The sequence below is a fragment of the Apteryx mantelli genome, chromosome 1 (assembly GCF_036417845.1).
Source record: "Apteryx mantelli isolate bAptMan1 chromosome 1, bAptMan1.hap1, whole genome shotgun sequence".
Taxonomy (NCBI): Eukaryota; Metazoa; Chordata; class Aves; order Apterygiformes; family Apterygidae; genus Apteryx; species Apteryx mantelli.
Genome location: NC_089978.1, coordinates 142,710,997 through 142,724,882, shown reverse-complemented (window position 1 = coordinate 142,724,882; position 13,886 = coordinate 142,710,997). Strand labels below are relative to the sequence as shown.

The 13,886-nt window shown below is 38.6% G+C and overlaps 1 protein-coding gene across 1 annotated transcript in view; it reads right to left on the bottom strand.

Annotated features, from left to right (window-relative positions):
- Positions 1 to 9,001: 9,001 nt before the first annotated feature.
- WNT7B (Wnt family member 7B) overlaps positions 9,002 to 13,886 on the bottom strand; it is a 97,131-nt gene continuing 92,246 nt past the window's right edge. The window contains exon 4 of the mRNA XM_013947827.2: positions 9,002 to 9,481. Within this exon, the coding sequence (XP_013803281.2) occupies positions 9,002 to 9,481 (480 nt within the window). The remainder of the gene's footprint in view (positions 9,482 to 13,886) is intronic.

Below are 13,886 nucleotides of genomic sequence, written 5' to 3'. Positions count from 1 at the left end.
ATTTTGAAGTAGGACTTAGAAACTTCTCATTTCAATCATTGCACCCTCTACTCCATCCCTCCTGGATGTAGAATTTGAGCAGAGTTTGGTGATAACTGTCACCACCTTTGGCAAGTTTCCGATCAAGAATTTGAGCAGGGCCTGATTTGATTTATTAATCATTAAATTGGTTGGGCTTACCTTGCAGGTACCCATGGTTGAAAGGTAAGTTCAGTTCCCTCCTCTCTCAATTGGAGATGATGGGAGGCAGGCAAACACTTCACTGCTCTGAAGTGCCAGCAAAAAGGCTTTCAGGACTGTGGCCAACACCCATTACAAGTACTTTGGGGATCTGTCTCAGCTTGAGCAGAGACATTTTAACAGGCATCAGATTGTGAGGGAGTGGAACTAAAAAGCTGAAGAGGAGAAAGAAGCTCAAGTGTACCCATCTAGGGAAAAGAGGCATCTCTTGAATGCAAAAGGTTTCAGACAGAAAGCTGAGGGTGCTATTATTAAAGCAAAACAAATGGAGGTCCTTGGAAAAGCACCCATTTGGCTGGTTTTTCAAAAATTTGATTTTTCTTTGTTCTCATTACGGCGGGAGGGAAGAATTAGGGGTGGGGAGAAAAAGAAAAGAGGAATACCTGAGGACAAAAATCATTAGTGCTGATACTTTTGCTAAATTCTTTTTACATGCACATATTGAGATGCCCCTACAAAGGCAAAGACTATAAAAGGTGTCCAAACACTAACAGAGGGCATCTGACTTGCCAAATCTTCATTTATGGTTCAGGTGACCTTCCCCAAAGAGGCATATGACCTCCTATTCTCTGCTTGCAAAAATATTTTGAATGAATACTGTCCTTCATTTTAAAAAGTTGGTATTTAGAGATACCTCTAAAATGGTGATAACTCTAGATATAAATTCATGAGGGATCATTACATGAAGTCAGAATTTGCTTCATTATGAACCTTAAGAACAGGGAAGTTGAGTATGAGCAAAGGCGTTGCGAACGAGGAACTTCCGTGTTCTAACTGCTGCCTGTGTCCTTTTGCTTTTTTTTTCCAGCTATAAAATGGAGGTGATAATTTTACTGGATATCAGAGGGATCATTTCTATTTATGGAAATGTTTCAGCACAGAATATATGCAATGTTGCAAAGGGTTTGGAGGTGAAGAGTGCTAGGGGTATAATTAGTCAAAATTATTGTGGATGGATAAAATCTAGAATACTTGACTTCTGTAAAGAGATCTTCAGCCAGAATAAAAGAATCTTGTTCAGAGGCTTATAGTAAGAATAAAATGTATTATTAATGCTTAGGAGTGGCTCTGTTTGACTAAGAAAAGGCCATTAGAACCAAGTATTTATGACTAAACACACTTGAATAGAAAACATGCGGAGAGAACTCTTGGTAGTTCATTTGTCAAAAGTTGGCTGGACTGTAGCCTTGTAATAATTATGTACTGGATATCACAGGCAGAGAAGCTGGTGACCGCAAACTTACTTCCTCATTCTTGCTCCTTCCTTCAGGAGTGGTTTGGATTAGGTAGTCAGCTGAAACTTCCAAAGCATATTTTCTTACTGTGCTGCTGGGAGCCATCCCCAGGTATTTCTTGCTTAGGTTCCCATTAAGGAGGTTCTTAATTTTTTTTCTTTCATGAAATGAAAAGTTTATTCACACATTGACTTACTGAAATGTTTCCCAAATTCATTTGCACACACACATGCAAACACACGGAGAAGAAAACAACCTGTTCAATGAAAAAAGGCAATTGAGCATTGCTGAGCAAAATCCAACAACTCCCTGGTTCCTTGTCCTGAACAAAAGATACTCTGTATCACCTAATGTTAACAAACAAGAAACTTCTTCCCACGCCATTATATATTTACATTAACCTACTGTTTGAGCTTTGCATCTTGGCTTCCTAAGACTATTTGATACCAGATGCAGCTTTGTACTGGGATTGCTGGAACAAAATGCAGTGGGTGGACAAACCTGTCCTGCTGCATTGCTTCTAGTCTTTCAAAAAGAGAAAGCATTTATCTGACTCATTACTGTGAATGTACATAGTGGTGATGATTTTCTGACTGGAAGCACCTGCATCTGCTCAAAAGGTTAACATGGGTGCAAAGTAAGTGTATATCATGACACAACATTTGTTGATACCAGCCAAGGGAAATATTAAGTAGCTTATCTTTTAAAGAGAAAGATAACGGAGACAGGTTGTGATGTGCTTGCCAATATCTATACCTCACGACTGATGGTCTCCTGCATTCCAGTAACCACAGCAGGTAGGGCTGGTAATCAGAGCCCAGGACTGAAAACCAGGACCTCTGAGTTGCAGCCCTAACTGTTGATTTTTGCTGGGGCCTTAGACAAGTGATTTGGAACTAAATCACACTTTCTTCTCTTCCTGAGTAGCTGAGCAGGGGAGAAGTTTCACACAAACTTCTCTCGTCTTCATTTTCTCCAACTGCAAAATGAGTGTTATTTGCTTTTTTTTGACACCTACAAACAAAAAAAAGTAGTGTTATCAGGTGTTATAACGGTGCTGATGACGTATCTACAAGGGATTGTCTGCAATTTGTATCCTTGTAATTGAATCGGAGACCACAAAGTGCAGTCCCTTTAAAAAGTGAAAAACTGAAGAAGGATCTTACAGAAACTGCTCTGAATATCTCCCATGTATATTTTCCAAATACGCACATGCACACATGCATGCACACAGACACACAAACATATATGTATATTTATGTATGTGTGTATGTTAGATTTCTTATTTGGGATATACACTGCAATTTGAGAAGTGCCTTTTTTCTTATCCCTGGGTAGGCTAATCCTTTGTAAGTACTGGTATGTATATATTTCTTTGTCTTTAAAAGGTATAATACTAAACACTTATAATATACTCAAAAAGGCATTGAGACACGTGACTGTATTCTGCATGGTGGCTAGCACTGCTAACAATATGTGACTATGAAGTTCCACTGTCATTTTAACAGGTCTAAGCTGTAGGCTGAGCTTGGCTCTAATGGCAGGCTGCAATCAATGCAGGTAATTGGGATGTAGCTGCTGCGGGAGCCTTTCAGCATAGCCTGATGTGCTTAAGAATAGAGAAAGCAACATAGATACGCTCTGATAAAATAAGCAGGAAGGCATTACAATGCATACCTGTTAGGATCCTTCAGAACAAGTACCATAATACCAATAAATGTTCACCCCTTGGATTAAAGTTATCCACACAGCACAATTCTTAACAGGAAGTCAAAATATTAAGCAAACTGCATTATAAGAATTGGCCTCATCAAATCATTGGACATTGGTCTGGCTTTTACAGTCTTTGAAATTGTTTCTGCGGGGCAATAGTTCATGCATATCTGAAGTGAGAGATTAGGTAGAAGATACAAGAACAGTATAATAGTAAAAAAGGAAGGCAAAGCCAATATTACTGACATAACACAATATCTGTTCCATAACTTGTACGACAATAAAGCTCGCACAAAAAAAGTAAGGAAAATATAATTAGTGCCCAAGAGCAGTTGAGGCAAACAATAGAGGGGAAATGGGAGTTCATTCACACAACACAATTTTTGGTGCTTAATTTAAAGCGATAAATTAGCTGGCTTGTCTCCCTAGGGTTTTTCTCGGGTTAAGAAGGTGAAGGATAGGGTCCATCAGAACAGAAGGCTGAACTAACTCCTCCCCTGGAGCAACTTTGCTCTCGCTATTATGGAGGGAGTCCAGGGAGACTGTCAGCTCACTTAGCCAGCCTTTTAAGTTGAGTGATGTGAATAGTCTTCAAAATGCCTTTGGGTTTCCTCTTACCCAAAGATTTAGGGAATGCTTCTTTTCATTCTCAGCCACTGGAATTAAACAATAAGGTCAAAATCTTGTAATCTCCTTGGGAATTCCTTTTAGCTGTGTGGATGCAATTATAGAATGTGGATCTAAAATTCTGGTTTTCCCTAAATTGCTGGGCAAATGAAGGCAGAGGCTAATCACATAGCTGGCTTTAGATGCGAACATTTGCAGTATCTGGTGTGGTGGCGTTTGGTTGGGATGACCTATAAAACAAATACATTAATTGGCTTTAATACCTATGCACAAGTTTAAATGCTATAAAGCTGGATTTCTTCTTTATCTGATGGTCCATTTACAGTGAGAATAAGAACCAAAAGCAAATTTTACTATTCCTATTTTTAGGACCTTTTGTAGTACCAAGTTATGAAATGGACCATTCTATAAAATAGAATCACACTAGGGTCTCCAAACAATGAATATTTGGTGTATTGCCATTACTAAAAAAAACACAACTAAAGCTCTTAAATTTACAGCAGTATTATTTCTTCTGCCTCAGTGTTCTTTGGAACACATTACAACCAACAGCCATATATTAGCTTTACTCTCCATCAAACAATTTTTTTACAGCATATATCTCTGTACTGGAGGAATTTGCAGGGAAAACTAAATCCTCATTTAAAAAGTGAAATGCAAATTTTAAATTTGCAACTATATCTTATTTGTCAGAAAGTGACCCCTACAATTTCCTGACAGCAGTTAAAACATTGAAAGGAAAATACTTGCCAACTTTTGTGTGTACTTGATTTCCCACAAATCATTTTGAATTTGCAGAGATGCAGATGGAGACTTCAAATTTAAAGGAAAGGAAGTTTGTGAAGTTCAGCATACAGTGTGGTCTGTTCTAGCTGCAGGAGGTTTCTTACAAAATCAGTATCTCAAAATGAAATTGCTTACAACTTTCTCTGCTTTTCCCCTTTGATGTTTTCCCTTAGATATTTATTTGTATATAGCCTGCTTCTCGTCGGTGCTGTCACTCTGAGAAAAAACTGTTGTGTCTTTACTGCACTCTCTACTGTACTGCCTTCGCTGTGGGAACTGTCACTGCAACAATACCTCTTGTACCTCGGGAAGGAAATGAGCAATCATTCCATCCAGTTATGACAACTGCCACAAATGCAAATTATCCCTAGCTTTACAGAAAGTGTTGTCTGGTGAACCCCAAGGTTTTGTACGCAAGAATTGAGAGTGAGATACCCTTTCCTTCAATAGTGAAAGGCATATCAAGTTATTCATGTGGGAAAGCTGGTACAAGGAAAGGTCTTGATTTGTTACGTTTAATATTGGTTTTGGTTTTTAAGCTTAAATAAACGAAGAAAGAAATCCGTGGAAATATGTGTTTGAAACGTTAGCGACCTGCTCACAGCATGCTTTAGATTTGTTAAAAGATTTGCAAACCTTTTGATGAGTTTCATCGGCTTTCCAGATGTCATCATAGAAATGACTGTAATATTACCATTTGCTATAAAAACTTCCTCCAGCTCTATTAACAAGTTTCCCATGATGTAATTAGAAAGAAGGTGCAGTGTTTTCTTTGGCATCTGTGGGTAAAATTCTGTGCATACTTATACTGGTATAAACCCCGGGCAAATCAGTTCATTTTAATGAAGTTATTCTGGATTTAGTTCATGTGGAATTTGGCTATACCTTTATCTATAGCTGGATATCTGCCCTGAGGAGCAAATATAACAAAGGCTGTGCATTTTCTTTAGATTTCATATGGGAAGATACTGTTCTCAGTATCAAGGAGATGGCTACTATTCTGACCAAAGTAAATGGTGTAAGATCTTTTAGGTCCTGAATCAGCTAGGTTTTTAGATGTGTCTGTAACTTGCTTGAATAAACTGAAGCACATGTAAGTGCTGAAATACCCTGCTCAGTCAGGGCCTTCAGGCCTCTCCTGTATGCGTCTTTCTCTTCTGTTCACCAGTCTACCGTGTGAGGTGCATGATAGAAAACCATTTGGAGCCTGATGCCAAATTTCTATCAAAAAGGATAGAAATTTCTTATTTCTGTTCTCATTTGAGCCAACAGAAGTCTCTGGTAGTATCAAGCTTGTTGCTAGTACAAGTTTCACTGTGCCACTGGTGTAAATAGATGACTTTGGACTTTGATATCTAATACAGGAGCTTCCATTACTGTTTCTCACAAGCAAAATTGCTGTTGTAGACGTGGAGACTGTGTATCATTTCTCATCCAAAGAAGCCTGTACACGAATGGCCTTTGCATAAGGCATTGTTGCCTTTTTTCTTTTTTCTAGATAAATAACAAACAAAAAGAAAGGGGGCTGTAAGGGGAAAAAATTAAGTTTTAATAGAAACACATTTCATCGTTTGTTTTCCACTTGCCATAAAACATAAACGTAGTAAACAAATTGATCTTTGCTCTTATATTCTTTAATAACATACAGTATTTTGAGCTTTGTCATGGCTAAGTATGGTTAAACCGTGCTGTGTTGCTGGTAGCATTCAAACCTCTATTGTCACAGTTCTTTGACACCAAACTACTTTTTTTTTTTTAATAAGGTTGTTTGTAAGCAATTTCTATTCATAAACACCTTTGTTAAAAGGATATCTTGTTTTTTGTTTTTTATGTTTCCGTACAATAGTGGTAGTGGAGTTTTCTGACCCAAACCACTTTTTCTTGGGACGTAGTTCAAAGTCCATGCATTTCTGTGGTCAGCCCCTGCTTTGTGCCATATAGTACCTCTCTGAATGCCACACCCCCACATGGGCAAAATTTTTATATGATGCTCTGAAACATTATATTCTAGAGAATTAGTCCAATAGTAGGACCGTTACAAGGAAGAACAGCTGAAACAGCTATTTGAAATAGGGATGTGTGGTTTGTTTGTTTGTTTGTTTGCTTTTTTAAGTGTCACTTTGGTCCACTTTTCAGAGTGGTTGGTGTTATAATATATAACTTTTTTTTCTTTTTTTAATGCAGCGTAGTTCACAATAATTTAAAATATTCTATAGACATTTAAACGATATACAATAATATAACTTAATTGGATTCCTCAATTGTACTTAACAAATACTATTCTAATATATTTACAGTATCTAGTATCTAGTACCATAAGACTGTGCATTACTGTGCTTGGGAGCTTTATTTGCTTCCTGTCAAGAATGAAGTGAAAGTACAGTATATCACTATTATTCAACAACAATACCCATGAATCCAAGGAACTTGAAATTATATGAAGTGACTCTAGCATTTTGGGGGGGCACTGTAGATTTCTGTGGAGTTGCACTTATTCACACCAAGGCTGAGTTTAAACCTCTAGCTGGTATTTAGAAACCAACAGCAAAAACAAAAAAACGAGTGCTTCAATTTGGGGTTGCTCCATGGGAGACTCATTACGGGAGTCTGATTTTCAGAGGGTGAGTGCTTGCTGTCAGACAGGCAGGTCCTCATGAGCACGCCAACCAAGGTCCCCACATCGTTAGTTACTTTTGATAATATAGGCCCAGAAATTAGGGAGATTATCCTAGTTTATTCACATGCTCAGCATGGGAACTGATGGAGCTGTGTAGCTCTACCATCTCCTTGCCCCAAGAGCACTCTGGTGTGGCAAGTGTCATGCAGGGAGGCCTCATGGCTATGCAACCTCTTCTTAAAAGTAATAAAATGAAACAAATTTAGATATGCAGATAAGCAAACATTAGGAAATTTTTAATTGAAGTTTTCTGAAAGTCAAGTAGGGATCCTTGCTACAAACAAACACGTGATTAAATGTGTTGTATTGTAAGTGGGTATATCTGGCTCTTGGGGTTAAAAGCACTAGATTTTGCGGTAGTAAAATGCTGGAGTATTTTTTTAAATCCTTCTTAGGGAAAAGGTGTGTGAATTAGAATTGAATACTGGTGTAAAAAATTGGCTTCTTTCTTAATATTCATGTATTTACCGGGACCATATTATTGCCAACCTTAGAAAAACGCTGACATAAACTAACCCAAATTTTAGCTTTCTTATGGTCATAAAGCCATCACAGCTCATAGGTTGCAGCAACCTAGAATCCAGCTACTGTATTTTTATCACCTTCCCAGTCCAGTCTGAGCATAAGTTATTAAAACTATTGGCAATAATTAATAAGCTTTAACTGTCAAAAGGGAGTGTAATGCTCGGAAGACCCAGCCAGTGCATTTGACTGCAAAGCAAAACCTTTGATATTTGTTGAAGCATGTCTTTGTGTCCTAAAACTCCCCACAGTGAGCTGAGGGTTCCACACCTTGAGCCTGAATCTAAAAGAGTCTTTCCTATTCAGGAGGCAAGTGGGAAAAGTCTTTATCAAGCATTTGTAACCACAGTTTTGCATGATCTTTTTTGCTCAGTTCTGATAATTGCTTAAGGCCTACAGTAATTGAACCTTCTAATAGTGTAGTGACAACAGATCAGTAGCATTGAAGAACTTAGGGAGAACCAAATACAAAAATCATAAAGTCAGAGTTCCATTAAGTTTACATTTAGTACAGAATTAAGACGTAGCTACCCGTTAGTGCTTAGAATTTTTTGATACTATTAAAAACATAAATAATTATTTTTAATGTTCATTCAAAGAGTTCCAGTGTCACTGGCAGCTGATGTAATTTTGTGAACTTTATTTTTTCAAACTGATAGTGGAGTATTTCCACCACAGATTTTGTCTCCCTATCAGTTGTAGTTTTCTCTCCACCTGCTTTCTTAGAAATTTAGGTTTTTGCAGCAAGACTGCTGTGCTGTAGTCAATGAAGATTTCATTTCCTTAAAATAGTCTTTATTTGCACAGGGCTTGGGGCTTTTTGTTGTTGTAAAACATGAGAATATCTTTTTCTTTCAAATGTCATGGGAGCTGCAGTGCAGTCAGCTTCTCTGATATGTATAACTTAAATGCTTACTAGGAGAACTCTACAACACCCAGGTTGCAGTAAAAAAACAAACGAGAGAAAAAGGGTTGTGTGGTTGTCAACATCACCTTAATCCTGTTGCCCTTATTTCCAAAGCAGTTACAACAGCTAGCCAGCCAAAATGCACCATCCTTAGAAGTGTAAGTAATGGGGAGGGATTGGTTTATTTTTTTTTCCCAAAGAAGATTAGATGTGCAAAATGATGCTGTAGTTGTTTGTTGTACTCCACTTTCTTCACTTGTGGTGATTTGTTCTGTTCATTTAAACATGATGCCATTATTTGCAGGTGAACACCTCTGTCCGCTCGCTACATGTGTTGCACTTCACAAAGCAGCACCAGTGGAATTTGCAATTGCATTGCCACACTTTGGTGTACTGGTGTGTGTTATAACCTCTTCCACAGCACATCATGTCGCACCCGTCTGCATTGGGAGATGTACGGTTACAGAGCCGTCCCTGGGTACCAACACTGCCTGTGGAAGCGTCTTCCTCACAGTAGTTAGGTGACTTTTCAATATACACTAAATCTGTTTCCATTGGTTTCTGATAACTCTTAATCTGCTTGATCTTCAGGAAAGTTGGCTGTCTTAGTCTACTGGCTCGTACCACCTCCACTTGCACTGCAGCATTGTATTTCTCTTTCAAAATATATCCAATCTCTCTGAATTTAGGAAGTGTGGTCCAGCAGGTCTTCGTTGTGCAGGAACCTGAAACTCCGTGACACTTGCATTCCAATTTCATTCTCTCCTCGAGAACCTACATGTACAGACATTTGCATATTGTTACTGGACGGAAATGATATTGCAAGACTGCCTAAATCTCAATCAGTTCGTTCATATCAACATTCATCAACTCTGGTTGAAATTTTTCAAATGCATGCTTATAAATATTCTTGCTTCCCAGCAAAATGGTCATAACACATTTTGTTTTACATGATGCTTTATCAGAAATACAATGTTTTGTTATTGTATAAGAAAATATTTCCATTCTGTTTTCAAATAATGGAAAAGATTTACTTAAATTTCAGAAGATGTGTTTTTAGAAACAAAGTAATTCCTGGGACTCTAGTGATGTAAAAAGATTTTCAAAGCACCTTTATTTGAAAATGGAAAAAATAAGGTTAAAAAAAAAAAGATTCAGAATATATAACCTTAATTCCTTTAAATAGTGTTCATTTAATGTTTAAAAGATTTTGACCAGCATTAATTTTCATCTATGTTGTGTGGCTTCACGGTCACTGTAAAGTGAAAACTTTCAGCTCTACCAGCAGTGGCAATACCAACACACCTATTAGCTGTTCAACCCACAAGGCAAACCACCACCTTTAAAAGCAGGACTTTTTGCAGCAAATCAAACAAATGTGCAGCCATAAGTATATTTTTTGCACCAGGGCCCTGATGATGCAACATTAGAGGAAATAAAATCTGCTGCTGCAGTAATGCCTAAAGACTCTCTCCCACAGTGGACGTAGTTGAGGGCTCAGCAGCAGTTTTGCCACCAGAACAGGTTACTCTAGTGTCACATGAGCCCTAGGAGGGATCCCAGCACTGGCGGGAGCTCAGGTCCCAGCTGTGTCCTAACTTCGGCCTCTTCTGTGCCTCAGCTGCACCGCGGCTGGCACACAGCTCCCTTTCTTGCGCTGGCGTGCACCCGGGGGGAGCACCGGCAGATGCCTCCTACTTCTCATGTGAGGTGGAAGGGGAAATTGCCCCATGGAAGCTACTCTGTGTTTTTCTGCCCTCACGCTACTGCTTAAGCCTGACCACCGTTACACCCACAGTCGTCATTAGCTTGTGAAAAGCAAGGCTGAAGAACAAAGCAGACTGATCTTTCTCCTTTGCAACAGGATGCTAACAAAGAAATACTAGCCACCGAGCTTGTCTTGAAGCATTACTGATGCTGCAGACCATCTCCTGTAGTGGTTTCATTGCAAATCCCAGAACATGACTGAAATGGGCAAGAGATAAAAGGGCAGAAATCTGAGTACAATGGCATAATGAAGCAGAAGGGAAGTAAAAAATGCTTACTGCTTAAGAAACTGGCCTTAAAATAAAAGCTGTACAGCTTTGGTTATTCCTGCAAATAGAGGGCACCCTCCTGAGTTGTTTGAGTTTCACTTAAATTGTATGTTTTGTTTTTTCCCAAATTTCTGGGGTTTCAATATTAAAGAGAATATTTAGTTTTGGTTCTCCCTTGCCAACATACAGTAGCAAGTATAAGACAGCTGAGCATCCAGTTCAAAAATACCTTAGACTTTCTGGAACTGTGGGCTGTCACTGAGTCAAGATGAAGTTAGTGTTTCAGTGTTCAGAGGCAGAAAAAAGCAATTCTCAAGAAGGTTTACTGGCTATGTGAAGAAGCTCTTATAGCTGCAGCTACTCTGAAAAGAAAATCAAGGGGGCTACAAGCTGTTTTCTGTGGACCCTTGGAAGGCCACTGCTCTCTAAAGAACCATGTCACCTTTCTGACTTCCTTATGGAAAAAAATGAAAGCAGAATACTTGCCGCAATGAGCCGCAGAGGCGGCAACATTTCACCAGCCATGAGTAGTGGGAGGCTGTATGAAATATTCTGGGGTCTTTTAAGGTTCCTCTAACTCTACTTTGTGTCTGTGCAGGAGGATGTGATTTTTCAAAGACCCCCAAACAAGATTCCAAACCTGTTCCGCAAATTTGTGTGAAAATAATCTATTGGTATTTAGGTGTGCATGTACACATTGAAACAAAATGCTTATAAGCATTGTTTGATAATTCTAAAGTGTGTTTTCTTAAACCAGCCTGTTTCTACAGCTCTCTTTCAACCACTAGCCAACATGTAGTTGCAGCAAAAGTTACAGCAAAAAGTAAATAGAGGCAACCTTCTCCACACCTTCACCAGAGAGCGCCACAGGATCTAAGGACTTCCTGGAAAGCATTAGCAATGAGACCAATCCTGTCACACCTGATCTGAGACCATCTTCTCCCCAAGTAAGAAATTATGGTGAAGAGCAGGTTTGTGGGTTTAGTATGTGTTTTGTCAGGTTCTGGGTGTGTTTGTAACGTCTGGTTTTTAGATGGAAAAGGCCAAGTCAGTAACTTGCTCCAAGAGTGGGAAGATGTAAAGCTTGCAAGACTCTAATTCCTGTGCAGGCTCAACACCCTGGACATTGTTCCAAGGAGCCTCAGTATCTCTCGTTGATGTGCTTCCTTTCTACTAGAGAAAGTTGTGTTGTTCCTGGAAACAAAGATATTACCATTGTGTCCTAGCTGGTATCTTTATATACGTATGTTTAGATATGCATGTGCAGATGTATGTTTGTCTGTGCGTGTGTGTGTATTTGGCTGATATGCTATCATTATGCACAGGCTGATACACACTCTAGTACAATCTCCAGCAACTTTATCCTGTCTTGATTTCTTTTTTCTTTTCTTTTCTGAAAGTCCAGTTTTGTGTTTGATTTTATTATATAGATACAGAAATCTGATTTCTTTGCTGTATTCTTTGAAATGTTCCTTATGTTTATGATTGTGGAAAAACTTTAAAATGCAAGCCCTACAGGCTCAAAAAAACCAGAAGAATTCAAAATGTATTAATTTATGATACTGAAGCCAATGCCACAGGTTTTTTATTTTTTTGAAGCCTTGTCTCATGATTTTGGAATGCTTGGGGTTACAACACTGAGTGCAGGCCCAATCATCAGGTAGTTAAATTCCTAAATGCTGTAATTTGTGTGCCCACAGTCAGCTGTGGGTATAAAATTGTGCCCAGAAACTTGGAGGTCAGGGAATAGAAGGCCCAAACTAAGCAGATTCAAAGTAAGATGTTTTCTGTTTCCCCACAGATGCTGCTGAACGTTCCTTTTTGCTGACAAGCTGGTGCCCTCCAGGTTTCTAGGAGGTATGTCTATGAAGCCCAGTGAGATGTCATACAGAGATCCCTGATTATACACTATTCAGGCTACACTACTGTTTTGTAGCTTACCATTTATATGGTAAGCTTGCAAGTGAGAGGCCACTGAGCCTGGCCAAGGTGGTAGAATTTGACCCTGTTCACTTAATGCTGTGAATGAAGAGTAACTAACGTTTCCTTCCTAACTGTCCTCAGCAAAATTCCCGTCAAAGCTTTGACCCTGAGCCTTAAAGGCACTTATTTACTCAAATCTAATACGTTATGCCAAGTTAGGTGCCTGATTAAAGATTGAAAATCAGTAGCTCATATGACCCACTCTTTCAGCAGTTTCATTTGTCATATGTCAGTGCCTCATATCTAATCTTGAATAGTTTACAGCAGGATCTACTTCCCAAAGCAAATTCCCATCACTGGACTGTGCTGCCTCAGACTAATGGCAGGAACATTCTTTAGGTCCATTTTCCACATACAGGCCCACTCCCACTCCAGTATGATCTTGCCAAGTAAAATTTTCTAACTACTACTGCTACTTTGTTAAATGAATTGTGAAATGCAATGTTCAAGCTTTTTTATTCCACATATTTTTATACCTATATAAATCATACACTGAAAATGCAATTTGAGGGTTGTCCGCTGCCAGTTAAGTAGAAAAACCTTGCAAAGACTGATTAAAACAAAATGATATGCATGAAAAGAAATTCATTTTTCAAGTTTCATATCTAGACCCAACTGCATAACATCAGATACGGTTTCTGTACTTATTAAAAATCCTATCTGGATAAAATATGTAAAAACAATAGTAACATTTTGTGTGTATTTGTTTTGGCTTGACTTTTCTGGTTTGTGTTTTCCTTAGTGGAAATGCACATTTTTGGACCAGATGTTGAATGTAACAAAATCCATATTACTTTTTGACTGCAGTATCAAAAAGAAATAGAAAACTTCAGTTTTCCCTCATCAAATATGCTAGTGATCAACTTCTGCCTTGAGTAATAGCAATATCAAGAGAGATGGATTCTGGTGTTAGGATGTCATCATTGCCTTTGATACTCAAGCAGCTGCAGCCATGAGAGCCTCTGGCTTATAGATTTTACATGGGCACTGTCTAACTTTAGTCTCAGTGTAGCCTGGGGTCCAGCACTACTGTCAAAATGCTGATCTCAAGGATCCATCTGGGAAACAAAATTGGGTTTTGTTTTGTTATTTTTTTGGACTCGAATAGCTAGAGGTTCTAATATTAGTAGGATGTAATGCTACTCCTCTAATACAAATAT